Genomic DNA, 27,804 nt, shown 5'->3' with positions numbered 1-27,804 from the left:
GTCTTCCCTCAGTTGCCTAAAATAAAAGCATGACGTCTTGTTCAGAGTCTCCGTATAGGCCCCACTTTGTTTGAACTTGAATTTTTGATTCCAAAAGAGATTTGAAGGGTTTTCAATCAGGCATTTTCTCTATGTGCTAGGGTGAGGGGTATGTGTTTTGGGGCTGCAGGAGACCTGTATAAAGATGAGTAAAAAGTCCCCCAATATTTATGGAGCTTAGAATCGGGGGAGACCAGTACCTAAAAACTCAATTGGATGGGTTAAGTAAGTACTTTAACAGAGGTATGTTAAACTAATACATTTGTATTAAATGTAACATGGTGGGACTAAAGATGAATGAGCAGCTTTGCCTATGAGGGCAGTCTAAGACAGCCATTGAAAAGAGGGGGTATTTTTCTGTTTTTCTGATAGACCTTGAAACAAATGTACATTCATTGGGCTGACCAGGAGGAGCTGGCACTCTGGGCAAAGTTAAGCAGTGGGTGTATGAAGACACATCAGATGTCACATGGTAGACTTGGTAGAAAATAGTGTTATCCCGTTTAGCTAAAGCATGGAGGTAGAATAGCTAAAAACCAAAATGGAACTAGGTGTTTGTTACATGTGAAAAGCTGGTAAGTCAGTAGTCAGTGGGGTTATAGTTTAGGAGAGCTAAGTGGAAAAAATGTTCACAGGGCACTTTGAAATACGGGTCTAGAGCAGTTAGAACTAAATACTGATTTTGGAGTCCTCAGGTTGTAGTTTGCTAAGATGAAGTAGTAGGAATGAATGAGACTTTCTAAGACCAGGATAGAAAGAACTTTGGCTAAAGCAAGAGTCAAGAGAAAGCTAGAAGTAGAACCAAAGGAATGAAAGTTAAGGGAAGAGAGTCATGAAAGAGACTAGTTGACATTGTTGGATGCTAGAGAGTCAAGGAGGATGAGGAATAACAAACAGTAAGAATGATGTTTACAATTCAGAAGTATTTATCTTGTCCTTAGAGCTGTTATTTAGACACACAGAGAATTGAATCAAATGGAACATTATATTAGAAAACCTTTTGCTTCATTGTTCTGTTTTATCATTTATCTACCTGACTGACTTCCTCTTGAGGTCTAAGTTTACTTTTCCTCATTAAAAAAAAAAACAAAAGTATACTCCATTTTTAAGTGATAACAGTGGGGTTATATGCAATGATGAGCAGTGAATGGGCAGTAAGTGTAGGGAGAGTAGACTAAAGAAAAAGGTGAGAGGGAGAGTAGAAAGGGTGTGAGAAACTTTCATAAACAGTGCAGTGTTACCTCCTCTCAGAAACAAGCTTCCTTTGAAGGGTCATTAAATTGTGGCCTAGATTGATTGGATTAGAGGGCCAGGAGTCAAGGTCGATGAGGAAACATAAAGAAATCCTTTGATTCGGGAGCAGTACTATTAACAGGAAATCCACATATTAAATGCAGGAGGAAGTACATTGAGGAGAGTTGGATTGATTTCATTTTGATAACTGTTACTTTCAGCTGGACTAGATTGGAGTCATTAACATATTAAAGCCTTTAAGTCAGATTCAAGTTTGAAAGTGAAATTAGCTGGGTTTCTTGTTTTTCTTTACCTTTTTTTTTTTTTTTTAAGTATTGGATTTATTGCATTTGGTCGAGGCCACTGTCTCAGAAACAAATTGCTATAGGAAGACCGTTTTCAAATTGTATCCTAAGTTCCTTTGTAGCTGTTGAGAACGTGTAGGGGTTAGCGGTTAGTTTGTGGAATTCTCCCTTCCCTCTACCAAGTTTACCCTTAAAAACCCAGAAAACTATTAGAGTTTTAGCATCTAGCAGTACCAGCAGTTGGCAATGAAGAGCAATGGTTTTAGAAGTCAGGTGACCTGCTTTTTACTTAGTACAGACTTAATTAACAGCAAATTGGCCAAATCACCCTATCTTTCTGGGTATTGGTTTCCTCACCTGGCTACTAAATTCCTGTTTCCTAGTTTATTGAACTGGAAGGGGGAGGAGGGTGTACTTTTATTGCTGTTATCTCCCGACATAGCATTTTGTTCTTTCTTGCTTGTATTTTAGTTTCTAAAGATGTTCATTATCCTGGCACTACCCACAGGCTTCCCCTTGCACACCCATAGACACCCTGTAGTCCACCCAATGGTAGATTGAACCAGAAGCCCCTCTCTTTGCTTTCTCCTTTCAGTGCGTGGAACCAGGCTTTGGCGTTGTGACTTCCTGCATTTAGAAGAGTATTTGTTTAATCTTTAGCACTGCATAACACTAAGTAATGTTAACGTGTCCTCAGTGCTAAGTGCTGTTCTAACAGCTTTATGTTTCTTAACTCATCCAAGCCTCACAATAACTCCATTTTTCAGGTGGGGAAACTGAGGCTCAGAGAGGTTAAATAACTTGGGCAAGTTACTAGAAATTTGCCAGAGCCAGGATTCAAACCAAAGCAATCTGGCTTCCGAGTCTGTGTTCTTAATCACAATACCATTTTGTGTTTAAAGTATACATATGTTGTTCCAATTTAATTTTCAGGGCCCAGAATGTGTTCAGTATCTTCAACAAGAATACCTGCCTTCCTTGCAAGTAGCTCCAGAGATAATTCAGGTAAGATCTGTCCTAGTGGATTTTCCTCTTAATTAAAGAAATAGAGCTATGTAATTCAATCTAAATTTTGATTCAAGGAAGCCAAACTACATCCACCTTGATTTACTATGTATAGGATAGCGAAAGTCCAAATGTCAGGGGGCCTATGAAATTGAATGGGAAAAAACTGTGTTTTTATTTTCACTACCTTTAACAGAAATTTAATTTCCTACCATTGTGTAGGGGACAAATCACAGTAGTATTTGCATTGCCTGTGATGTTGTCACCCATAGAAATCACAGGTATTTTTATATCGCATTAGTTGTTCCACAGATCTCAAAATATTATTTATATTCATCAACTTTTTGAAATTATGAGTTATTAGAATATGCCACTAGACCTTGTTATCTAAATCAGTAAGTCTTATTCTTCTACCACATGTCAAAAATACATTTGATAACCATAATTCATTGTAATTAGCTTCCTTTGTAACCCCGTGTGTCACAAGTGTGTTTTTTAAAACATTCTGCAAGAAGTCCAGCAGGCTCCCCCAGACTGCCAGAGGGGGCTGTGGCACACGAACCTCTGCTCTGAAAGTTTGTGCCAGGTAGTTCATTTTACACAGGCCAAGCTCACCAGTGCTTAATTTGTGAATCTGAAACCTTATTTTGAGGTAAGTGCCTGGAAAGCTATCTTGCATTTTTGCACTCTTTCAGAGTGATTTATATGATGGCATTCGATTGTTTTCTGGATGCATAGTTATCCAGACCTGTTGTCCAATAGCATGTAATTCTAATGAGGTAGAAACAGATCTCACATAAGAGTAATCATAAAACTCATTTTTAGTGAATTTATGATCTCTTATTTTATGACATATCTTTAACTTGATATTAATTTTCTCCGTTATCATTTGTTACACAAGTAAATTAGTATTTTATAAAAACAATACATTATTAATTACTCGTATGATCTTAGTGCACCTCAAAAATAGAAATATACCGTTCAATTTTGAATAATATCAGTAGTTTCCCAGATTGCTAAATGAAGCAAAATTATTATTTTTTTTTAATTTCTTTTTTATTTTTATTGGAGTTTAGTTGACTACAGTGTTTAGTTTCAGATGTACAACAAAGTGAATCAGTTATACATAGACGTATATCCACTCTTTTTTAGATTCTTTTCCCATATAGGCTATTATAAAGTATTGAGTAGAGTTCCCTGTGCTATACAGTAGGTTCTTATGAGTTATCTATTTTATATATAGTAGTGTGTATATGTCAGTCCCAATCTCCCAATTTATCCCTCCCACACACACACACATTTCCCCTTTGGTAACCATAAGTTTGTTTTTTAGAGTCTGTTTCTGTTTTGTAAATAAGTTCATTTGTACCCTCTTTTTAGACTCCACATATAAGCAATATCATAAGACATTTGTCTTTCTGTGTATTATATTTCTATCTAATAATTTGCTTATAAAAGATAATGATTACCAGTTTTCCCTTTTTCATATGCCTTCTGACAGCACTTTTTGCACAATCCTAATTATTTATTTATTTATTTATTTATTTATTTATTTATTTGGCTGTGCCAGGTCTTAGTTGTGGCATGCAGGATCTTTTAGCTGCCACCTGCGGGATCTTTGGTTGCAGCATGCAGACTCTTAGTTGCAGCATGTGGAATCTAGTTCCCTGACCAGGGATCGAACCCAGGCCCCCCTGCATTAGGAGCAGGGAGTCTTAGCCACTGGACCACCAGGGAAGTCCCTGCACAATTCTGTTGAAGAGAATTTTCTCTTTTTCTGTTAGTCTGGCTCCACTCAGTTACCCTCTTACTAGATGAAAACAGCCATAGCCATGTGGTTTTTGTGCCACTCACCCTTCTGAGGCAAGAGTCAGTCTTGCCCAGGAGGCCATGTTCTCAAAAGTGAAAGCAGCCTAACAAGTATTACGTTTGAAAATGTCATATAACCTTTTTGGTAAGGAACTGTTCAGGTTAATTAATTGTTAAATTATAATATGAATCCTAGAGATTTGAAGCAGCCTAAATGCTCATTGATGGGCGAATGGATGAGTAAAATGTGGTATATACATACAATGGAATATGATTCAGCCTTTTAAAAAAAAAAAAAAAGGAAATTCTGTCATATGCTACAACATGGATGAACCTTGAGGATGTTATATGCTAAATGAAATAAGCCAGTCACAAAAAGAGATGCTGCATGATTCCACCTACAATGAAGTATCTAAAGTGGTCGAACTCTTAGAAACAGAAAGCAGAGTGGTGGTGGCCAGGGGATGGGGGCTGGAAAAAGGGGAAAAGGGGGAGTTGTTCAATGGGTATAGAGTTTCAGTTTTGCAAGATGAAAAAATTCTAGAGATCTGTTGCATGACAGTTGCCTATAGTTAACACTGCTGTACTATACACATAAAAATGGTTAAGATGGTCGATTTTATTTTTTTAATCATAATTTAAAAAGAACACTGTGGTTTTGAATTATGATGAATTTAATACAAATAGACTCATTCTTTTCTCTCTCCTCCCCTCCTGGCCCCCCAGGAGTTTTGCCAAGCACTTCAGCAGCCTGATGCTAAAGTTTTTAAAAACTACTTAAAGGTAGGTATTTGGAAAAACTTATATATCTTCATACAATTAGGTGATGTTTCAGAGCCAAGAGAGAATACATATTACAGGATACTGTGTCATACTGTAGTTTGACCAACAGTTACATATTTGGGGATCTCTTTGCTCTAAAACCTGCTTCTAAGAATCCATGGTTAATAGATGTTACACTGCAGAGTTTTCTGTGAAGCCCCTTTCAACTGAGCTCCTACAAAAGATTATAGAAAGTTAGATAAGCAAACTGAATGTGTATGTGCCTGAGCATGTTGGTATGAAAATGTAAGTTTCCTTTAAGTTTTGTGGTAATTAAATAGGAACTAGAGGATTGGGAGAACAAGTAATGTTTATGAACAACTGCCCATATTGAGTTGAAAGGAAGGAGCTAAAAATAAAGAAACAAGTATGAGTTACTTGGTTTTATCCTATCTTGAAACTTTTGAATTGCAAAATGGACAAAAAGTAGAATCCTCAGATTTGGCCATTAAGGCTCTTTTTACATTCATAAAATCACCAAATTAAAACAAACCAACCCGTCAACCTCCAAGTTGGCAAGAAGTACCAAATATGTATTTGGTATTCATTTTTACAGTTAAATCCATGAAACAGGTATCTTGCTTTCACCCGGGTAGTCAGTCATTCAGTACTCCACGACTGCTTTTTATGTAACACATACTATGCTCACTGCTGCAAATACCAATATGAGTGACGTTCCTTGCCCTCAAGGAGCTCATGGTCTGGAAATAAAGTTACAGTGTGACAGGATGAGGAACTATTCTTTATTTTTACTTATTATCTTCATTCAGCAAATTTGAGGGTAAAGCACTGTGTTAAATTTCTTAGTGGCAGGTAACTTAATGGCTCCCTCGTTCTTTTGCCCAAGGCATTCAAGTCAAGGGGCTTTGCTGATAAATAAATGTGCTATCCTTTGACTTTGGTGCTAACATCTTCCCTTGCAAGTTTTTCCCCTAGTAGTAGTTTGTCAGTGTAAACTGACAAAAGAGTTTGTGAGAAGATAGAGTTACTCTCTGTCATTGAGAACCCTCCCCTCTCCCATTTCCCCATAAAAGCAAAGTGCCTGTGGAGGTAACCTCTGTTAAGTAACAGATCAATCACACTGGATTAAAGGACTAAAAAAATTGTAACTCTCTATTAGAGATATCTGTTATAGCAGATCTGGGTACATTGTAGCAGGCTTGTGCCCCAAACATATTCATCCAAACAGCATTTATAAAGTCTCCCTCCCCAGCCCAGCTTCTCTTCAGTGATAGCGTTATTCTTCTAGTTGGAAAAAATGAACTTCCTTCTTTTGTGCCTACTCTGTGCCTATCTGATTGATCCTTAGATCTTGCTGATTGTTTCCTCCTTGCTCTCTAACTTCCTTTCTGTCTCTACTGCTGCCACTCTGGTGTAGGCTTCTTATCTCACTCTGATTTCCCTTCCATTGTTCTATCCAAGCTGATCTGCTTGAAAACATTGAACAGTCCTCTGAAATTCCTCCCTCTTCCTCATAATCTTCATAACTTATTGACTAAAAAGTACATATTTCTTAGTTTGGCATTTAGGTGTTTTTTTTCAGATTCTGATCTCAGACTACCTTTCCGGTTTCTCTTGCAGGAACAGTCTTTACTATTCTTGCTGTTCTTCAAGAATTCTGCCTTATTAGCATGCTTCTCCTTTATGAATTCTACCCATTCTTCTAGGCTTATCTCAAGCATGGCCTCTTTGTAGGGCTATTTTTTGCTCATATATTGATGATTCTTTTCTCTCCACTTAGTCAATAGACAGTTAGTAACTGTTAAGTGAATGTCTGATCTACTAGGTGTTAGGGATATAATGACGAATGTGGTCCTTATCCACAATGAGCTTACTGCCTACCATTTATTCGTTAGAGTACTCACTTAACATGTACCCAACTATGGAAGGTAGTAATACTGAGCCAGTGCCTAGCACAACCTCTAGCCTACTCGTTCATAGTCTCAAATGTTGAATTGGAAGTATTTTTTCATAATCAAATAAATAAATAAAGAGATAACAACTGCTGTCTTTAGCTTTGACTTGTTTGTTTCTTCCTCAAAATTTAATTTCCTAGCATTAGCTTTGACAGTAGTGCCAATCAGCAAAAAGGTGTCAAGAGCATGTTTTCCTCTGACTGCTTGAATCTCACAGCATTGGAGGTAATACCATATTTTCACTAGTAAATGGCAACATAAGTTATCTCTAGACCTTATCAAGTTGTCCAGAAGAGAAAGTTCTTGACTTGTATTATGTGTGGGTTTATGGAGTACATGAAATGTTTTACATAATCTATTGTATTTTACAAAAGAGTGACTAGCACCCAGTAACCTGGAGCCATTCTTCAGGTAAAGGTGATAATCTTCTGACATCAGTACTAATTGTACAAATACTTTATTTACAGGTGTTCTTCCAGAGAGCAAAGCCCTAAGGACTGGATCTCCCTGTGCCTACTTCATGATCAGGAATTCCAATTAATAATCTATAAAGAAACAGTTTTTGTGTGCCATTCACACTGGTCTTTTTAACACTGCTTTGAGCTTATTGCAGTATATGCATTGGGATTTTTCTGTAAAATGGGTGTAATTTTCCCTAAATTACTGGTATGTGACAACTAGAGAAGTTGCTTGCATGCCAATTCAAATCGTTCTATATAAAAATGCTGTTATAGGATACAGCAGAGTTATCCTAGTACCTTTTTTTTAACTTGAAAATTTAAGTCCTTTATAAAGACCATAGCAGGAAAACAGTGTACTTTTTTTTAATTGCTGAATATAAAATGTTTGAAAATTTTAATTTTCTCTTATGTGTGCAGACTCATGAAGTATGGGGGAAATACAACAAATCAAAACTAATTTTTTGTAGATAGCCATTACATTTCTTTAAACTGTTTCAATGCCAATGTGTATTCTACAAAAGAGAATGGTTTCATAAATTAACTGATTGAAGAGTAGGTGCTGGTGTTATACATTTTTTATAAAAAAAAGAAAAGGAAATAAATTTTACGTAGTGAAATCTACTGAGTCTTTTTTGGAATTATTATAAATACTGGAGTCTTATTTTCTCATCTCTCCCTGATTTCCCATTTAAAGGATTGCACATATAAGTGTATGGATGATTTATTTAATTATGCTCCTAAAAGATTACATGTGACTTAGTTCTATTAAATAATTTAGAATCTTCGTTTTAAATGAACTAGAAAAAGCCTGTCAGTGTGTCGATAGAATTAAAAATCTAATATTTTCCGTCTTACTAGATTTACTTAGGGCACAATATACCTATGCGTTTATGATGCTTGTAAGTAGTAGCTGCCCGTTTAGTTCCCCTGCCTTCCCCCATTTTCATTCATGACTATGCAAGAAACCAAGAAGACAAATAGTATCAGTAGTCGTATTGGAAAATTAAGAAACGATGGACAAAACTGAGCAGTGCAGTTACTATAGTCATCATTTAAGTTTAAATTTTAAAAGCCCAAGTAAGGTTTTAGGGTGGTTGAGGGGTTTTTTTAACCTTTGGCCCATGTGGTCCCTAGAGGTCTCATGGATGGGCTTCAGTGGTCTTCTAAATTCCCTAAAATTGTATTCTAAATTGTGCACATAAATCTTTTCCTGGTGTTAATTCCAGAAGAGATTATAAATATTTTCCTTACATCATAGAATAAAGGTACTAAACTAAGTTGACAGTTAATTGTAAAAATATATCAGTGGACTGTATATTATACAGTCAGCCCTCTGTAGGTGCAGGTTCCACATCCATAGTTTCAACCAACCTTAGATCAAAAATACTTGGGAAAAAAAACTTCCAGAAAGCTCCAAAAAGCAAAACTTGAATTTGTTGCACTTGGGAACCATTTACATAGCATTTACGTTGTGTTACGTATTATAAGTATTCTAGAGATCATTTAAAGTATATGGGAGGATGTGCGTGGATTACATGCAAATACTATGCTATTTTATATAAGAAACGAGCATCCAAGGATTTTGGTATCTGTGGGGGTCCTGGAACCAGTCCCCTGTGGATACTGAGGTATGACTGTACTTAAATAAAAATGGTTTTAAAAATAGATGAGTGAGAGCTAATTGTTTCTTTTACAGTGGGAGAGATCATTGCATCTATTGCAGTGATCTTTGAACTAATTGTCCAAAGTATACTGAATTGCATAGCATAGTAGTTAAAAGCTTAGACAGGCTCAGGATCCAGATTAAGTAGGTTCAAATAGCAGTGCTGCCAGTAATTGGTTTTAGAACCTTGAGCAGGTTAAATAACTTCTCCCTGCCCCAGTTTCCCCATCTGTAAAATGGGGGAAATAATGATAACTACCTCATAACTAAGAATTCAGTAAGTTAAGCATGAAAAGAGCTTACTACAGCATCTGCAAATGAAGGCTTGATAATAGCTATTGTTATTGTACTGTTTATTCCGTATATGTAAAGGCAACACCTTTTCCCCTGGCTCTTTAAAGCCCTTCAGAAGATTAACAAGTTTTCAGAGCTAAGAGAAATCAAAACGTGGGAATTAAGAGTCTGTAACAGAAATTAAAACTTCATGTCGGGCTTCCCTGGTGGCGCAGTGGTTGAGAATCTGCCTGCTAATGCAGGGGACATGGGTTCAAGCCCTGGTCTGGGAAGATCCCACATGCCGCGGAGCGGCTGGGCCCGTGAGCCCCAATTACTGAGCCTGCGCGTCTGGAGCCTTGCTCCGCAACAAAAGAGGCCGCGATAGTGAGAGGCCTGCGCACCGCGATGAAGAGTGGCCCCCGCTTGCCACAACTAGAGAAAGCCCTCGCACAGAAACGAAGACCCAACACAGGCATAAATAAACAAATACTTTAAAAACAACAACAACAAAAAAACTTCATGTTATCTAATCATGTGTAATAATTCCCACCTTCCTTCCCTGAAGTTGCCTAGAGCACTTTACTTAGGGAGTACCATAGCAATTAGGAAACTCTGTTCCACCGTGAATTACCTTTTCTGTATTGTTCTTAGTCTCCAAAAGCAAACACCCAAATAATTGTCTCAAGGGTGAATCTCATCTGTTAGCAGCCTCATTGAGGCAGTAAGACTGAAGGATTTGTATGACGTAACTATGGAACTACAAGAGTTTTATGAGGCCTGGTATAGTTCTGTGCCTAACAGTTTATTTAAATCTTAAATACTAATATTAATTGGTTCACAAACGGCTTGATCTTTAAGAAAATGTATTTCAGTGTTCTTCACTCATGTGGTAAACATGTGAATCAAGGCCTTCAGCTAATCACATTTTCTCCCATTCACCTTTGAGATGCGAGTTATAAGGAACTTGGACAGGTTCTCTTCTTGGCATTAGATAGGGGACAAATAAAATTGGTGGGAAGGTAAGCAGTGAATAGATTGTTGTTACAGTAGAATGATTCCATCACTTAAACATTGTTTAAAAGTTTAATAAATTCCTAAAAAAAAAAAAAAGTTTAATAAATTCCTTTGTAACAAGCATTACAGTGGGCTTTTCTTATCTCCATTGTATATATGATATGTGATTAAACAGGCTTACAGAGGTTTTAAAAAAAAATGGCTTAAAGTCAATATTTGGCAGGGAGAGCTGGGACTGCAATCCTAGGTCTATTCCATTCAAAAGCCTCTGCTCTCAACCACTCTGCCATAGGTTCCTATTTCACTGCCGGCTCCTATAGTTCTCATCTGGGAAGAACTCCCTCTTTCCGCCTCCCTCCCTCAGAAATTTAGCCCTTATCTGCAGAGGTCTCTTCGGCCTCTCTGCCTCTCATTACGCTGAGAAAGACTGCAGTTCTGTCAGTGGGCAAAAAGGATCACTCGGGAATAGCTGCTTGAGATCCTAGCGGCACGAATACTGCCGGGGACCTGATTTTAGTCCCTAGATTCTCCTGTATTGCCATTTTCCAAAATACCGTCTAAAAAGAGAGAATTAAATGAGCTTATTTACATTAAGAATCTCACGTCCGAATTGCTCGCAGCCGATAATCTGGCTCCCCTGCAGCCAGTGTGGTCTTTAAGATACATACGAATCTATCCCTGCAGAGTATGATATCCTCCAGCGATGGCCCCTCATGTGTCCAGCATTCTGCACACCCGTGATTATTTGCATGTTTGTAATCACCCGTCCACTGTCTGTCCCACTATCACCTCACTCCGCCTTTGGCTGTCGGGGACGGGGCGGAATTCGCAGTTGGAATCTGAATCCTTGCGCTCACTGCGCAGGGCTCTCCGGCTTCACCCTCAGAGTAAGGGGGGGGACAGGCAGAGGGTGTGGACGGGGTACAGACGCTCCACAGCCTCTCGGCCCCTCGCCACAGTGGCCTCGGAGAGCCGGGCGAGGGAGGAGCGTCGGCAGCAGAGGCCGAGGCCCAGTTCGGTGCGCCGGAAGTGCGCACGCGCACCCGCACCCGCACGGCGGCCGTCGGTCACGTGACCCCCCGGCCAGTGCTCGCGAAGCCGGAAGTGATCTGAGGCACAAGGAGGCCGCGGGAGCCCGCTGGCGGTGGCGCGGCGGAGACCGGGGGAGGTAAGCGGGGCGGGCGCGGGCGGAGAGGCCGAAGGCGCGCGGGGCACGGGCTGCCGAGCCGGGCACGGCCCGCACGGAGCGCTCCCGCCCCCAGTGGGAAACTGGGATGCTGAGTCAGGGCGGGGGCGGGAGCGGGGCGGGCGACCGGAGGAGCCCAGCGGGACCCCAGGCCGAGCCCTCCCCGACTCTGGCTGGGCGGACACCGCCTCCCGGGTGTGCGGGGCGTGAGAAGCCGGCCGGAATGGTCGCGCGGGCCCGTCCCCTGCGTCTGGACTCCTCGTCCTACAGCCGGCCGTCTGACCCGGACCCTCCCTGATCTGGTGGCTCTGGGCAACCGAGAAAGAGGATGTGTCTGTTACCGGCGTTGGGCCCTGGCCGCCCGGACAGGCGGATGCCCCTTTCCCTTGGAGTTAGGCTGGCCGCTTTCTACCCCTCTTTCCGAGCGTGGACGCTATTGGCAGTGTTTAAATCGTTTGATTTTTTTCAGACGATTAAAAAGAGACGTGTTTTAGTGAAGCGGGGGTTGACTCGCCGGAAGCCAGAAGCAGAAGACGTTTTTAATGTACACACCTATAATGCAAATACCCAAACCTTTCCTTTGGGACATGGCTTACGGGTGTAATTTCCAATCCGTTTCCCAGGTATTTTTAGTAGGTGGCCTCAAAACAAGTTCTACCCAGTAATTGTCAAATGCATAACCAAAGACCGACTTTTTTCACTGAAGAACGCTGAATATAATATCTGTTTAACAAATGATTCACTTAGTGGTAGAGTTTGGAAATCCTGGAACTTTGTCCATATGCAGCGTCACCAAGCCTGTTTTCATGTATGGACAGATGGTAACTTTCATTTTGGACAGCATAAGGAAGTAGACTTAAGGCAGGATCACCAGTCTCATATTTGTTGAGTGCCTGCCTATATTGTGTCCAAATTTTGGAACGATTTATATAGCAAGTACCTTCTGGGTGTGCTGAGTCATGTTTTAGTATGCGGTTATTGTGGGGTTATTGGAAGATAATTTCAAAAGACATTTCCAAGATCATTGTGACACCATAGTTTAATTTTCTGCATATAGAGAGCGGATATCTTAGCTGATAAATGTGTTTTATATTACCCACTAGGTATAGATACTTAATGATATTATTTGCCAATTGTAGTTATCTCAAGCAACAGTTACATTAATGAGCAAAGCTTTTCATATTGAGAAATATTTGAAAATATTATTGAAAAGATATTTGAGAAGTTTATTATGATCTCAGTAGCTGACAAATGTGTATTTCATATTTTGAAAAAGGAATCGTATTTTTATTGCTTATTTCCAATAAGTTGCTGTATGTAAAATTCCCTTATCTGAATTAGATGGGTGGTAAAATTATATACATCTCTCTGAGTATATCAAAGATTGGTGAAATTTGGACCCCTGGCCATTCTTTGTGTACTTAACCCTACTTGGAATATTGGCAGTCATTAATTCATCACTGAATACCTAGTCCATTCTAACTTACTGTGAAGGGAGAGCAAGATCTGTTTTGATTCAACCTGATATTACATCAGGTTTAAGGTGGCATGGCGGGACAAGTGTTTATGCTATTTAGCATACCTCATTTTTATTCCAACATGGAGCTCAAACATTTACAATATACTTATACAGCTTTTCAATATTGAAGGACAAGGCTAAGGGTGGTGCTTTTTTTTTTTTAATAGACTTTATTTTTTAGAGCAGTTTTAAGTTCACAGCAAAATTGAGCAGAGGGTGAAGAGGTTTTCCACATACCTCCTACCCCCATACATGCTTAGCCTCCCCTTGCTTATTTTTTAAGACTTGCTAATACACACTCGGTATGTGTATAGTTATATACTTGGAGGTCGAAGAAACTATCTTTAAGTTAATTTCAAAATTTATTGCTGAAAGGTCACCTTTGCATCCTGATTGTCAGGCTTTGTGTAGGTGAAATTTTAAGTTATAGAAGTGTTATGCAGTGGCAACAGTTGTTTTCATTAGTGTTGCCCTGCCCTCGAAGGAAACAAAGTAATTTTTTTCTATATTTCTGTTGTATTTTACCTTATTACTTTATTTTAAAACACTTTAAAATATGATTTATCATTGATTAATCTTTCAAAACATTTTAAGGAGGTAAATGGCCAATATCACTCTCATTGACAGAGACAAAATTAGAAGGCAAGTTGATGTTTTTTCAACCCTGTGAATAAATGAATTAAATTGAATATATAAGATGTTATTGGTTAATGTTTTTTCAGAGCCCATGCAGCATTTTAGTCTTTAATATTGCTGGAAAGTTAGATTTTTTTTGGACTGTTTATGCACTTTGATTTAGTAATAAATAATAGGTGATCTTTCTTGAGAGTAAAAATAGCTAACATTTGTTTCTTAAGTGTATTATTCTCTTAAAACAAGCATGCAATTTTTTTTTCTTTTCTCTTAGTATAACAAGAGGATCACCTGACCACGCCGAGATGCAGAGCACTTCCAATCATCTGTGGCTTTTATCTGATATTTTAGGCCAAGGAGCTACTGCAAATGTCTTTCGTGGAAGACATAAGGTTGGTACAGAGAATACTGTGAAAGCACCATATATGTAGTTTTCTGAGACGCACACTTGTACTAAAGTGAGACTTGGTGGTTTTGATTAATTTGTCTAGAGAGAGTATGTGTTTTTGTGGTTGCTTAAGATATAGCTGTGTCAGAGGCAGTAATATCTACACAGTGGTGGCAGAGGTCATGTGTTGGGGAATGGAGAAAAACAGAAGGTTGTTTGAAAAAAGGAACTGGGGAAGATTAGTGTTGTGCCGTTTGGTTTTTTCCTCGACCTAATCCTCCTACGGTAGTGAGTGATCTCACTGACAGAGTTCAGTGCAGCAGTGATTTGGGGTAGGAGGTAATAGAGGGAGGCATGGTGAGGAGCAGATGGGTATTTTTGAGGGAAACCCGCAGATGATTCTGCTGTGCTGTACTAAGGCTTCATGCCCCCAAGTAAAACATTCTACAAAGTAGATTGGAGTAAAGTGAGGTTATCATCAAGGAGCCCAGGTTTAAAAGACTATATATCCTGTTAATCAGAACTTGTTAGTGCAAGTGAGAATAGAATAAAAGGGCTAATCCCAGAGGCATTTCAAGAACCAAAAGGACTTTGTGTCAGATTCTGTATTGGAGGATGAAGTGAAAGATAATTAAAGTCATTTAAAATGAAGAGATTTAAGATCATTTAAGTTTCTGTTCTGGGAAGGAAGCTGGAAAAATAATGGAATAAAAACATCCTTTTATAATGCAAATAATCATTCACTAGTTTTTCAGCACTGTGAATTCAGCACAGGAGCTCTAAACATTTTAGGAAGGAGGAGTTTCCTTATATTTTTCTGTAGCCTCAAGACCACCAGTCAGTTCTGTCTGTAGCAATGAAGTAAACATTCATAGGTGCGTGCTGTTTCCTCTGTGGCCCTTAGAGAGTGAATCAGAAGTGTCGTGCAGTTTTTAGCTTTTTTTCACCTCCAATTCTAGAATTGTCCACAGGTTCCAGTCCTTGGTCAGATTCATAGTGATCAGCTTTGGATATTCCTGTGCTAGAAACTGTTTTTGCTTTGTGCACTGTGCCAAGAAGAGAAAATGGGTGGGGTGGCACCTCTGGGTTTAGCAGTGAGACACACCTGACCGTCTGTGTTCCTGTGACCCCGGTTAACTTAACAGACTTTAGTAATCACTTGGTATGTGTCAAACACTATGGTGGACCTAGTGATTTGAGCTACAGATAATGTGCTGTACCTGCCCACGAAGAGTGTTGGGTTTAGTAGCAAGGTGGTATTGGAAGGAACGTAAATTAGAAACTGATGGAGTGACAGGTAGTCAGTAGTGATAGGAATTGAGGGAGGCATATTTAAAGTGCCTGACACTAGTAAATATCTCACATTTTCTGATCCTCTTTCCTTACGTAGATACCCAGTGTCCTTCATGTAAGTGCCTACACTTAGCAGGCACTCTGTAAATGCTTGTTGACTGAAAAAATAAATGAATGAATGAGGACAGAGTAGACTACTGTCTTGAAGCTCTTCTTCAAAGGAAGTGAAACTGTTCTTTATCCACTGTAGTTTGAAAGCTTCAAATAAGGATTAGAGAGGCATAAGAACTGACTTAAAATATTGTTAACACCCAGTTTAGTATTCAGTCCCTAGCAGTCTTCCCTGGGATGTGTTTTGAGAAACCATGTTTGTTCTCAGTGACATCAGTTTCAAGGGTTTAGGACTATACCCCCAAAATCCTGCTTGCCCTTAATAACTGTTTGTTTAAGCATCTTTAACTATATTAGCTAAACCCTTTTATGTTACTGCTCAGAGTGACCCGGTCCCTAAGTTTACTATTTGTTATTCCAAGTATATTACTTACTTAATCTGTCTCTTTTTCATTAAGTTGCCTTGAGCTACTACTGTGTGTGGATGGGTGTATATGTGTGTGATAACTGAGGTGAAGTTAAAGGGGAGAGATCTGTAGGAAGGACGTGTTGACCTGCACGTTGTATATATATGTACACTTGCATCTCTAAATATTATTCATCATGCTTTGACTTAGAGACAGTGACCGATAGGTGACTGTGCAGTTGAATAGAGGGAAAAGGGGACATTCCCACACATATCCCAGTGATCTCACAGGTATGATATAGACTACAAAAGGTGGGAAAATACTGGCCTGGGTCACAGTGGGTACATTGCAACATTGTGTTCTTTTCCCTGCTTGCTCCTCTGTTAGGATTCTCCTAATTTCAGACTAAGTTTGAGACAGGTGTCCTCAAGAAAAATCTCTCTGTTGGGTGGTATAGATTTGGCAGTGTCCTTACCCTGGCTGATCAAATGGGAAAACAGTGTAATTGAGCTCTAGTTAAGTTGTTCCATTTTCATACTGTCTGAAAACGGTCAATGGTCTTCTCCTCTGGAAAGAATATATGTGTATTTGGTGTGGGGCGAGCGGGGGAGAGAGGGGGGAGTGATCACATAACACAGGTGGTGGTCTCCAAAGAGGGATCTTGAAGAGTGAGACTGTGATGCAGCTAAATGGTTTTAAGAAGAAGATTATGAAATTCTGAGGTGAGGGGAAGAGGGTGATGGCTGTAGGTGGTGAATCTGTGTGGGAAGCTGTAGAGAGGGCTTCAAAGCAGGAAGAGCACAGAGGTCCTAAAAGACAGAGACCCATGAAACATCTTTAGGCAGGGCATGCTTGAACCCCGAGCTCATAGGAGAAACGAATGGTCTCTCCACTAACTCCAGGCAAGTTCAACCTTGGACTGTGGGAAAAGTAAGGTTAAATTCAGTAAGAGAATCTGGCCTGAGTGGTTGGAAAGAGGTGGGAGGGTCTGGAAGAGAGCCTCAAAGAAAGGTTAATTAAATGAAGACCATGACAATGTAATGTTTACCTGAAATTTAGCATGTATTTTGTACCTCTAGGATTCCCTCCCAACTATGGCTGCATTGTAATTCTGTGTTTAATCTACTTAAGTATGCCATGAGAGAGTGAGAGTTGGGGTGCTGCCGGAGCTTTGGTAGAGGAAAGGAAGTGTCTTTGATCCTTTAGAAATGATGTGCGAAGCAACAATCTGCCCTAGGCATCTAGGTGAAGTTGCAGAAGGTTACCCGAGGCAGCAGTGGTGCAGTCCAATGAGGATGGTCTGCTTTAACCTTATTCTCAAATCCCACCCCCTCACACACATGCATACACATTCTATCCAGCTAGGGAATCTTAAAGTTAGTTGCCTTACTTTGAGATTCTTACTAAAAATTGCATATGTGGAATATAATTTTTAATCTTTCATGTCCTACTTTGATTAGTTTAAAATTATTAGGCCCTGGAGAAACCCTTGTGAGTTTCACTATTTCTTATTCAAAATATACATTCACATTTGGTACTGTTAGAGCTCTTCTGATACGTAAATGAGTATCTTTGCCATGTGTATCATAAGGAAGCTTTATAATATGAAATATATAAATAAAGGAAGCTTTATATATATATAAATATGTATATATAAAGGAAGCTTTATTTATAATATGAAAAAAAATAGCCTTTTCTACATTCCAAAGCATTCAATTTGAAAGAAATACTGAACAATTGATTGATTTATTTCAACTTAAAATTAAAAGGTCAGGAGTCCTAGTACAAATTACCTAATGCTTAAAAATATTCAGGGTGTTATATAAAAAAGATAAATTGCCGTATCTAGTTCTAATGGTACCTTTTGTATCTTCTTTATAATATTATAAATAAATAAAACCTTTCTCTTTTTCTTAGAAAACTGGTGACTTATTTGCTATCAAAGTATTTAATAACATAAGCTTTCTTCGTCCAGTGGATGTTCAAATGAGAGAATTTGAAGTGTTAAAAAAACTCAATCACAAAAATATTGTCAAATTATTTGCTATTGAAGAGGAGGTAAGTAGTCAAGCTTTAATTAACGGTGTCATGTTTATTGTAGTTATTACGATTTGGGAGAAATAATCTAATATAAAAATTGTTTTATAAACAGTGGGCTTTTTTTTTTCCCCCCTAATATTTATTTATTTATTTGGTTGCACCGGGTCTTGGTTGCTGCAGGCAGGCTCCTTAGTTGTGGCATGCAAACTCCTAGTTGCGGCATGCAGAATCCAGTTCCCCGACCAGGAATCGAACCCAGGCCCCCCGCACTGGGAGCGCGGAGTTCTAGCCACTGTGCCACCAGGGAAGTCCCAACAGTGGGCTTTTTAATGGTGAAAATTAGAGCTCATACCACCAAATATTTACTCTCAAAGATTCTTGAATAGCTATACAATGGAAATGAAGTCTCATGGAATCAGAAAAAGTAGTATAAGAAATAAAAGAATATAGAATATGGTTACCGGTATTATTACTAAAAACAAAAGCTAAATGAAGTTAAATTGACATAATTATGTAAGGATCAAGGAGAAAGTCAAACAATACAAAGAAGGCTTTATAAAGAATAAAAATCCTTGGAATCCGGAGAGTGATATGTGAAGTCCAGTCGTAGAAGACAGAATTGATTTTACTGGGAAACTGAAAATAAAAATGTCATTAGAAAAATATAAATCCTGTTAGTGTGGGTAATCAATAAAATCACACCTTTTGAAAAACAGTTTGGCAGTTTATACTCCTCATACCAGTGATTTCATTTTTAGTGATTACTTCTTAGGAAGTAATCAGAAATGTAAATTATAATTTTATGCACAAAAATGTTCATTGCTGCCCTGTTTATAATAAAGAATGGTTAAATAAGTTAGAATGTTTGGCTAGTCACCCAGAGTTAGCTACACTCGAGGTTAAGGGCATAGCCCTCCAGACTGCCAGGTCTGTTCAAGACTTCTGATACGAACTGCAGTGGAGTTTGGCAAACCATGCAGGTAGATAGAGAAGTCCCCACCAGACTGCTCATTCAGACACGGGCTGCAGGTTCAGGAGTCACCAGGGCTGTCTTCCCTTAAGGCCAACTGGCTACCCATTCGGGGCTTCCCATGACTGCCCTCAGATTTGATAATTTGCTAGAATGTTGAATGACTCTCAGAACTCAGGAAAGCACTGTACAGTTGATCCTCGAACAGCACAGGTTTGAGCTATGTGGGTCCACTTATAAAAATGTGCGTTTTTTTCCACTAAATATGTACTACAGTACTACACAATCCGAGGTTGATTGAATCTGTAGATATGGAACCACAGGTACAGTAAAGTTATGTGTAGATTTTCGACTGTGCAGAGGGTCAGCGCCCCAACCCCTGCTTTGTTCAAGTGTCAACTGTACTTACAATTACATTATAATTTATATTTTAGTATAGCAAAAGGATATAAATCAGAACTAGCCAAAGGAAGAGATCCATAGGGCCATAGGGCAGAATATAGGAGGGTTCCAAACATGAATCTTCCTTGTCCTCAGGGATACATTATCCTCTTGGCATTGATGTATGACAATACACACAGAGTATTGCCAACCCTGGAAGCTCACCTGAGCTGTTGGTGCGCAGAGTTTTTATTGGGGCTCAATCACATACTGCCTGCATGGTTGACCTGTAGTCAGCCCTTCCCATAGGTTCTGCTAATACTTTTAGCCTCCATTTCCTCTGGAAGTTGGAACGGATGTGCATGTCCAAAATCCCCATCATAAATCACATTGTTAGACTGTCACATGGCCAAAACCCACAGACAAAGACACTTCTAGCAGATAGGACATTCTAGAAGCCTAGCAAATCACCTCCCAGTAGCCAAGGGCAAAGACCAGACCTCTCTGGCTAAAATTAATTCTTTACTACACAGTAGTTAAGCAGTACTAAAAAGAGATATTTAACAAAATTTCAATCACCTGGGAGCATGCTTGTGTATAATGTTCTGTGAGAAAATCAGTATTAAAAATATATATGCAATGTGATCTTGATATATACAGTATGGTATACAAAGTGTTAATGTGTCTATAATATGATTTGATACATAGAAAAAAGACTGAAAGGAAACACACCAAAATATTAACATAATTATCTCTGGGTGATGGGATTATGGGTATTTCTCAAGTTTTCAATTCATCAGCATTCAATTATTTCATTATTTAAAAACAACAGTTTTTAAAAAAATTATTTCTTTTATACTACTCAATCGTAGAGAAATTTAAAATATTTCATGGATATATATTGGGGATATGTAGAAAGAATTATAAAAGGAAGGAAGAATTAAAGGTTGGAGATGAATACTGGATTTAAGTCTCATTCATATTTTTGAGTTTCTGAAATGAGCATGTATCTTATAATCAATGCATATTTGTAATTTGGTAATACTTCTTTTTCTCTATAAAGCTGTTATTAAATTGATGATGTATCTTATAATCAATGGTACATTAAAATTAAGGTTTAAAACAAATCAGCAGCTCAGATTCATATGAGCAGACTAGAACTTTGCTGCAAGAGGACGACTCAACTATTCTGCCACCTATTTGTTTTTAAGGCAAGAACTCTGGGAACTCCCTGGCGGTCCAGTGGTTAGGGCTCCACGCTTCCACTCTAGGGGACACGGGTTCAGTCTCTGGTTGGGGAACTAAGATCCTGCAGGCTGCAAGGCGTGGCCAAAAAAAAGTCTAGAACTCCATTCTTTGAAGTAAAAGTGCTTGTCACAGGAAGAATTTCAAGTTTAAGAGATTTGTTAGAAGAACTAATACCCGAAATGTACGTTATATATTAGAAATTAAACATAATTTTGAAAGAATCATTATAACATTGTAGCAGTGATTTTCTAATTAGACTTGCTGTGGTTTGTCTTCAAAGACAAATCCAATTATTTATTTATTTATTTATTTATTTTTGGCTGCATTGGGTCTTCGTTGCTGTGCGCGGGCTTTCTCTAGTTGCGGTGAGCGGGGGCTACTCTTTGTTGCGGTGCGCGGGCTTCTCATTGCAGTGGCTTCTCTTGTTGCAGAGCACAGGCTCTAGGAGCACGGGCTTCAGTAGTTGTGGCATGTGGCCTCAGTAGTTGTGGCTTGTGGGCTGTAGAGCGCAGGCTCAGTAGTTGTGGCGCACGGGCTTAGTTGCTCCGTGGCATGTGGGATCTTCCCGGACCAGGGCTCGAACCTGTGTCCCCTGCATTGGCAGGCAGATTCTTAACCACTGCACCACCAGGGAAGCCCGACAAATCCGATTTTAATACGAATTTAGAAGACGTTAATTCTCATCTGTACAGTCAACAAGTATTTAACAAACCCCAGGTAAAAAGCAATTCGAAGTGCCTTCCTTATTGTAGTAAATCCAACTTTTAAATGAAATCAGGTAAGTATTGGCATATAATAAAAATTTATTTTTTATATTGAGTCCCAATCAGTGATTTTTTTTTTCAGGTAACAACGAGACATAAAGTACTTATTATGGAATTTTGTCCATGTGGAAGTTTATACACTGTTTTAGAAGAACCATGTAATGCCTATGGACTACCAGAGTCTGAATTTTTAATTGTTTTGCGAGATGTGGGTATGTTTGTTTATTTATCTGATTATATATGTGTGTATATATAACTTAATGACATAAGAATTTTTAAAAATAAATTTCTTACATTCAAAGCCAAAGACCTTTATGGAGTGCTTTCTTAGATATGACACCAAAAGCGAAAGTACAAAAAGAAAAAAAATAGATAAGTTTCATCAACATTAAAAACTTTTGTGTTTCAAAGGACAACATCAAGTAAAAAGACAACCCATAAAATGAGAGAAAATATTTGCAAACCGTACGTCTGATGAGGAATTTTTATCCCAACAACTCAACAGTAAAAAGACAACCCAATTTAAAAATGGGCAAAGGATTTGATAGACATTTCTCCAAACAAGATATACAAATGGCCAGCAAATATATAAAAAGGTCATTAGTCGTTAGAGAAATACCAGTCAAAACAATTAAGAGCTGCCACTACACACCCACTAGGATGGCTAAAATCAAGAAGACAAAACAGAACCAAGTGTTGGCGAGGCTGTGGAGAAATTGAACCCCTCGTATACCGTTGGTGGTGGTGTAAAAATGTGCAGCCACTTTGGACAGCAGTCTGGCAGTTCCTCAAAAGGTTAAACAGAATTACCATATGACTTAGCAGTTTCACTAGTAGGTATTTATCTAAAAGAATTTAAAATAAATACACACAAAAACTTGTACACCAGTGTTTATAATAACAAAAAAAAATGGAAGTAGCCCAGTATCCATCAACTGATGAATAGGTAAACACAATGTGGTAAATCCATACAATGGAATATTATTTGTTCATTACAAGAGTGAAGTAGTGATACATGCTATAGTATGGATATAACTTGAAAAATGCTTAGTGAAAAATGCCAGACACAAAAGACCACAATATTTGTATGATTCCATTTACGTGAAATGTCCGGAATAGGCAGATCCATAGAGACAGAAAGCAGAGTAATGGTGGTCAGGGCCTTGAGGGGAGGGTGGAGTCGAGGAGTGACTGCTAATAGACGTGGGGTTCTTTTTGGCGTAATGGAAATGTTCTGAAATTGGTGGTGATGGTTGTACACTCTGTGACTCTTAACTACTTTAAAAAATGAGTTTTATGATATGTAAATTTTATCTCAACAAAGCTGTTATTAAAAAAAATATATGGCAACCAAAGGGAATAATATCTTCTTGGAAAGAAATGAATCAATATTTGAAGAATAGAAAAAGCCCAGTGATAAAGTATGAGGTTAGTGGGAATTCTTGAACTTGACATTGGAAGCAGTAGAGACTACTTAGGGTAAAATGAAAAAGAAGCAATATATGCTACAGCCTAGTAAATCAGATAGAAGTTATAGATGATTGATGCCTTCCTAAGTATACTGGTAGTCCTGAGCTTTTGTAATTGAATGTTGATACCCCTAAACTTATTTTTATATGTCATGCTTGGACAGTCATCTATCAGCTGTCAAACAAATGTTTCAGACTGTCACTCTGTGACACTGCATGTCAGTTAGCCCAAACAGCTTAATTTCAGCAATTTTGCCACCTTTGCCCTTTAAAAAAAAAGAAAAGAAAAGAAAATGGCATTTTTAGAAGAGCACTAAGCGTATGAGAAATATATTTTTGTGGAAACAAGTCTGACACTTTGCCTCCTTCTGTCACTTTTTTTTTTACTATATTATGTATTGAGTCCAGTTTACTCTTTTGTGGAATTTTTTCCCCAAGGTAAAAATGTAAAATTGTGGTGAAAGATTATCTTTCTTGGGAATCTTCATTCTTAAGTTTAGGCAGATGGCCCACAGGTATATAACCAAAAGTAATTCTGGAGGTCACAGGCTTAAGACTGTTGTGTTCCATTTTCTTGATAGTGTTTAAGAGAGATTGGATTCTTCCTTAGACCATATTGATCCTTATCATTCTAAAACTCCTCATTACTCAAACATGAAATATAAAATATAAGTATAATCTGTTACTTCTTTGATTAAAATGACTTTGGACCAACTTATGTAAAAACTTACACTGAGTGAAAATGAATTAATGTTAATTAGTGAGTCTGATGCAGACATACATATGCATAGATACCTACATTATGATGTCCTGTGTTTTATATTTATTGTTGAAGTGGGTGGAATGAATCATCTCCGAGAAAATGGCATAGTTCACCGTGATATTAAGCCAGGAAATATCATGCGTGTAATAGGGGAAGACGGACAGTCTGTGTACAAACTCACAGATTTTGGTGCAGCTAGAGAATTAGAAGATGATGAGCAGTTTGTTTCTCTGTATGGCACAGAAGAATATTTGGTAAGTCACATATCACTAATAATTTTATTTAAAGAAGCTGGATATATTGTAAATATGGGTAATTGGTCAACCAGTTCACTATGAAATGTCAACTTTTATGGCAAAAATTAAATTTTCTATTCTAATGAATATGGTTTGTAATGAGGTATTAGATATCGGTTTCTCAGGGGGTTATTTTCTGTTAAAAATTCTTACAAGTTTTATAATAATCTTAAATAATTTTACTAATGTCATTCATCTATATTAAAAGAAAGAACTGTCTGTACACTCCAGAAACATCTAACTAGTAAAGGCTTCCTTATTTGGATCAGAGCAGTTAATACATTACAAGCTTGTTATATGGTACTCTTCCCTGTAGAGGAAACTTCATTATAATTCTGAAGCAGAAGATTCTCTTCAGGGAGGTTGATTATTGAAAGACGAAAAGAATAGTTGTTAGAAACGCACACATAAAATTAAATGCCTCTAAAAGATCTAACTTGAAATGCTAGAAAACTAGAAAAGCTTTGTGGTTGAAACAGATTATGTAGGTGTGTTTGTGTGAAGTTAGTAAACATTTGAAACACTTAAGAAAAGACACTGAAAAACAAGTATATTTAACATGTAATCAGGAAGTTTATAATATACAGCTATCACTAATTGCTCATGGCTCTGGGTTTTGTTTTAAAAGTCTTAGAATCTGTGACTTTTTTTCCAACTGGATTCTGCCATTGTAATCTTATAATATGAATAAAGTCTACCTGGCCCCATAGCTTTATTCAGATTATACTTAGTCTGGCATGAATTAAGATATCTTGTTCTATCAATATATATCCCCAAATTAATCTATTATCTTTTGATAGTCTTTATTAAGAATACCTAATAATGGATTACATTCATCCAACAGATATTTAGGTACCAGGCACTGTTCTAGGAACTGGGACTTCTTTTTTTTTTTTTTTAATTTTTATTTATTATTTATTTTTCGCTGTGTTGGGTCTTCGTTTCTGTGCGAGGGTTTTCTCTAGTTGCGGCAAGCGGGGGCCACTCTTCATCGTGATGCGCGGGCCGCTCACTATCGCGGCCTCTCTTGTTGCGGAGCACAGGCTCCAGACGCGCAGGCTCAGTAGTTGTGGCTCACGGGCCTAGTTGCTCCGTGGCATGTGGGATCTTCCCAGACCAGGGCTCGAACCCATGTCACCTGCATTGGCAGGCAGATTCTCAACCACTGCGCCACCAGGGAAGCCCTTGGGACTTCTGTGGTGAACCAAATGTACATGATTTCTGCTCTTATGGAACCCACAATCTAGTGAGGACAATAGACAAGTAAATAAGATAAATTCAGATAATTAAAGTGTTGGAAAGACAATAAGGTAATAAAATAGTGACTGGCAGGAGAAAGATAGCTGGGGAAAGCCTCCTTTCAATCCTAAGTGAACTGACACTTAAATGATAAAAAGAAGCAAGCCATGCAGAGATTTGGGGGAAGAGCATTACAAGCAACTGCAAAGGGCTAGAAACAAGAATGACCTTGGATGTTTCAGAAACAGAAAGGATGACAGAATAGCTGCAATTTAGTGAGTGAAGAGGCAGGTGGTAGGAGTTGGAATTGGAGAAGTAAGCAGAAGGCAGCCAGAGCATACAGGCTAGTGGTTTCTACCATGTATGATCGCCCCCTTTTTATAATGTTTTACAATGTTCTTTTCAGTATCTTTATTGATTGATTGATTGATTGATTGATTGATTGATTGATGGCTGTGTTGGGTCTTCGTTTCTGTGCAAGGGCTTTCTCCAGTTGCGGCAAGTGGGGCCACTCCTCATCGCGGTGCGCGGGCCTCTCACTATCGCGGCCTCTCCTGTTGCGGAGCACAGGCTCCAGACGCGCAGGCTCAGTAATTGTGGCTCACGGGCCTAGTTGCTCCACGGCATGTTGGGATCTTCCCAGACCAGGGCTCGAACCCGTGTCCCCTGCAAGCAGACTCTAAACCACTGCGCCACCAGGGAAGCCCCTTTTCAGTATCTTAAAATGAAATTCTTAGATAATATAATCACCTGCATACCTAATTAAAAGAATAGCATAGTATCTTAATAATAATATAAAGGAAAATAAAATCATAGATAGTTAATATGTAAAAGTTTAGGAACACCTTCACTGGCAGAAAACTTAAGTAATCAGACGCTTTCACCTGTACGTAATATCACCTGCAGTGCACGTGCAGTGTAACCTGTATATTGTATTGGTGAGTCAGATATCACAGGTGTTGTGTTGTCACTGATATGATTTTCCAAAGCAATGAATAATTCTTGATAAAGTTTCTAACTAAACAAAGTAGATTTACATGTACTGCATTCCTGTAGCTACAAAAATACTTTGTTTACTTTATGTACAAAAATACATTGTTTATATATAAAACAAACTGATATCATTATAAACCTTTTTCCTGCACAAATATCCGGCAAGATATTCAAAAGTCATGCAGGATGTCAGAAGCTTATTTTTCAGAACTGTTTCATATTTGACAGGATGTCTCTCATCTCTGGTCTCTGCCCACTAAATACCAGTAGCCCTTCCCAGTTACTGTGATAACCAAAAAAACCAAACAGCAGTACAGTACTAGCGTTCATGAGGTTGATCCCTATTACCAACTGTCAGTCTTTCACATATTCTCCTAGGACCACAGGTTAGCTTTTGCCTCTAACAGACTTTTAAAATGGAAAGAACAAAACATTTAAACATTATTTAAATTACTAAATAAATTTACTCCAAGTCCATGCTGTTCTCTTGGCTAAAATTTTACTCTGATCTATTTTTCCTATTTCAGATTATGCCCAGCCCTGTTTTCTAATACAGTACACCACAGTTATAAAATGAGACACATAATGGCCTGAAGCTCAGCAATCTAGAAATATTTATGTATTTAAATGAAAACTTTTCTCATTTTGGAATTCCCAGACCAGATGCTGAATCTTCTCCTTTTTGTGTGTTAAAGACCAAAGGAAACACCAGCATATTTTCTTCTGCCATTTTTAATATGATGGCTATCTTAATAATATCTGAGAACTTGCAGTAGGTTTGTCCTTATGCTCCTATCTCAGATGCAGACGCCCAGGCTCAGTAATACTGATCCCTACACAAGTACAAGTAGCACATTTGAGGGAGAGCCATTGGGCACAGATACGTCAGACCAGCATGTGTCAGGCCACGATCAGTCCGTCACTGCCCAGGGAAGGCCTTCCAGCTGTACCAATTAGGCAGTGTATTATTGCACCATTTGAGGAGGTCCCCCTTTGTCTCCTTCTAGAATCGCTGTATCTCCTCTTCCCAGGTTGGCGGCCTCATGTTCCAGAAGATATCAGGCATGTCCAGGTACTCTTGGCCTCTTCACAGCACCTTGATACACTAAGTACTGGCTGCTGGGTCAAAGGTCTGGCCAGCGCTTCTTTGGACAGTAGTTGCTTTAGGTGCTCTGCCACAGAACCAGCAAGACCACTCAGACCCCGTGTATCTGGTAGGCATGTTGGGACACTCACTTTAAGCTCTTCTTGCTTATCACCTCTTCTGATTTCTCATTAAAATGTATTTCCCAAAAGAGTCCCACCCATCCCCCCAAAAAATAATAATCCAGGGCTTGTGACCCTTTGAGAGTCAGATTCATAAACTGCATCATTTAGAAACACCCTCCCAGCAGTGTTATCTGCATGGGTTCCCAGTCCCTTGGGTCACTGCCAAATACCACAATGTCGTAAGGCATTGTTTTCATTTGGCATCATTTGTGAGATGACTCTACTTTGGTCGAGAGTACACTCTTGTAGCTTTATCTTCGAAAAATCTTAAAGTTCCAGCACGTAACTTACG

The 27,804-nt window shown here is 38.6% G+C and overlaps 2 protein-coding genes across 5 annotated transcripts in view; both read left to right on the top strand.

Annotated features, from left to right (window-relative positions):
• Positions 1 to 5,229, top strand: part of XPOT (exportin for tRNA) — a 42,345-nt gene extending 37,116 nt beyond the window's left edge. Inside the window, 3 exon segments of the mRNA XM_082422939.1 lie at positions 2,511 to 2,582; positions 5,118 to 5,186; positions 5,188 to 5,229. Coding sequence (XP_082279065.1) covers positions 2,511 to 2,582; positions 5,118 to 5,186; positions 5,188 to 5,214 — 168 coding nt within the window. The 3' untranslated portion in view covers positions 5,215 to 5,229.
• Positions 5,230 to 10,685: 5,456 nt separating this feature from the next.
• Positions 10,686 to 27,804, top strand: part of TBK1 (TANK binding kinase 1) — an 80,720-nt gene continuing 63,601 nt past the window's right edge. The window contains exons 1-5 of one of the 4 annotated variants that reach the window (XM_082422746.1): positions 10,686 to 11,711; positions 14,156 to 14,273; positions 17,998 to 18,138; positions 21,566 to 21,695; positions 23,788 to 23,969. In XM_082422746.1, coding sequence (XP_082278872.1) covers positions 11,257 to 11,711; positions 14,156 to 14,273; positions 17,998 to 18,138; positions 21,566 to 21,695; positions 23,788 to 23,969 — 1,026 coding nt within the window. In that variant the 5' untranslated portion in view covers positions 10,686 to 11,256. Of the gene's footprint in view, positions 11,712 to 11,795; positions 12,099 to 14,155; positions 14,274 to 17,997; positions 18,139 to 21,565; positions 21,696 to 23,787; positions 23,970 to 27,804 lie in introns of those variants that run through there. The other 3 variants (XM_082422744.1, XM_082422745.1, XM_082422747.1) reach the window with 3 other exon arrangements.

This window comes from Balaenoptera physalus (genome assembly GCF_965194825.1).
Source record: "Balaenoptera physalus genome assembly, chromosome: 13".
Taxonomy (NCBI): domain Eukaryota; kingdom Metazoa; phylum Chordata; class Mammalia; order Artiodactyla; family Balaenopteridae; genus Balaenoptera; species Balaenoptera physalus.
Note: the sequence above shows the minus strand (reverse complement) of the source record. Positions and strands in the feature narration are given on the sequence as shown.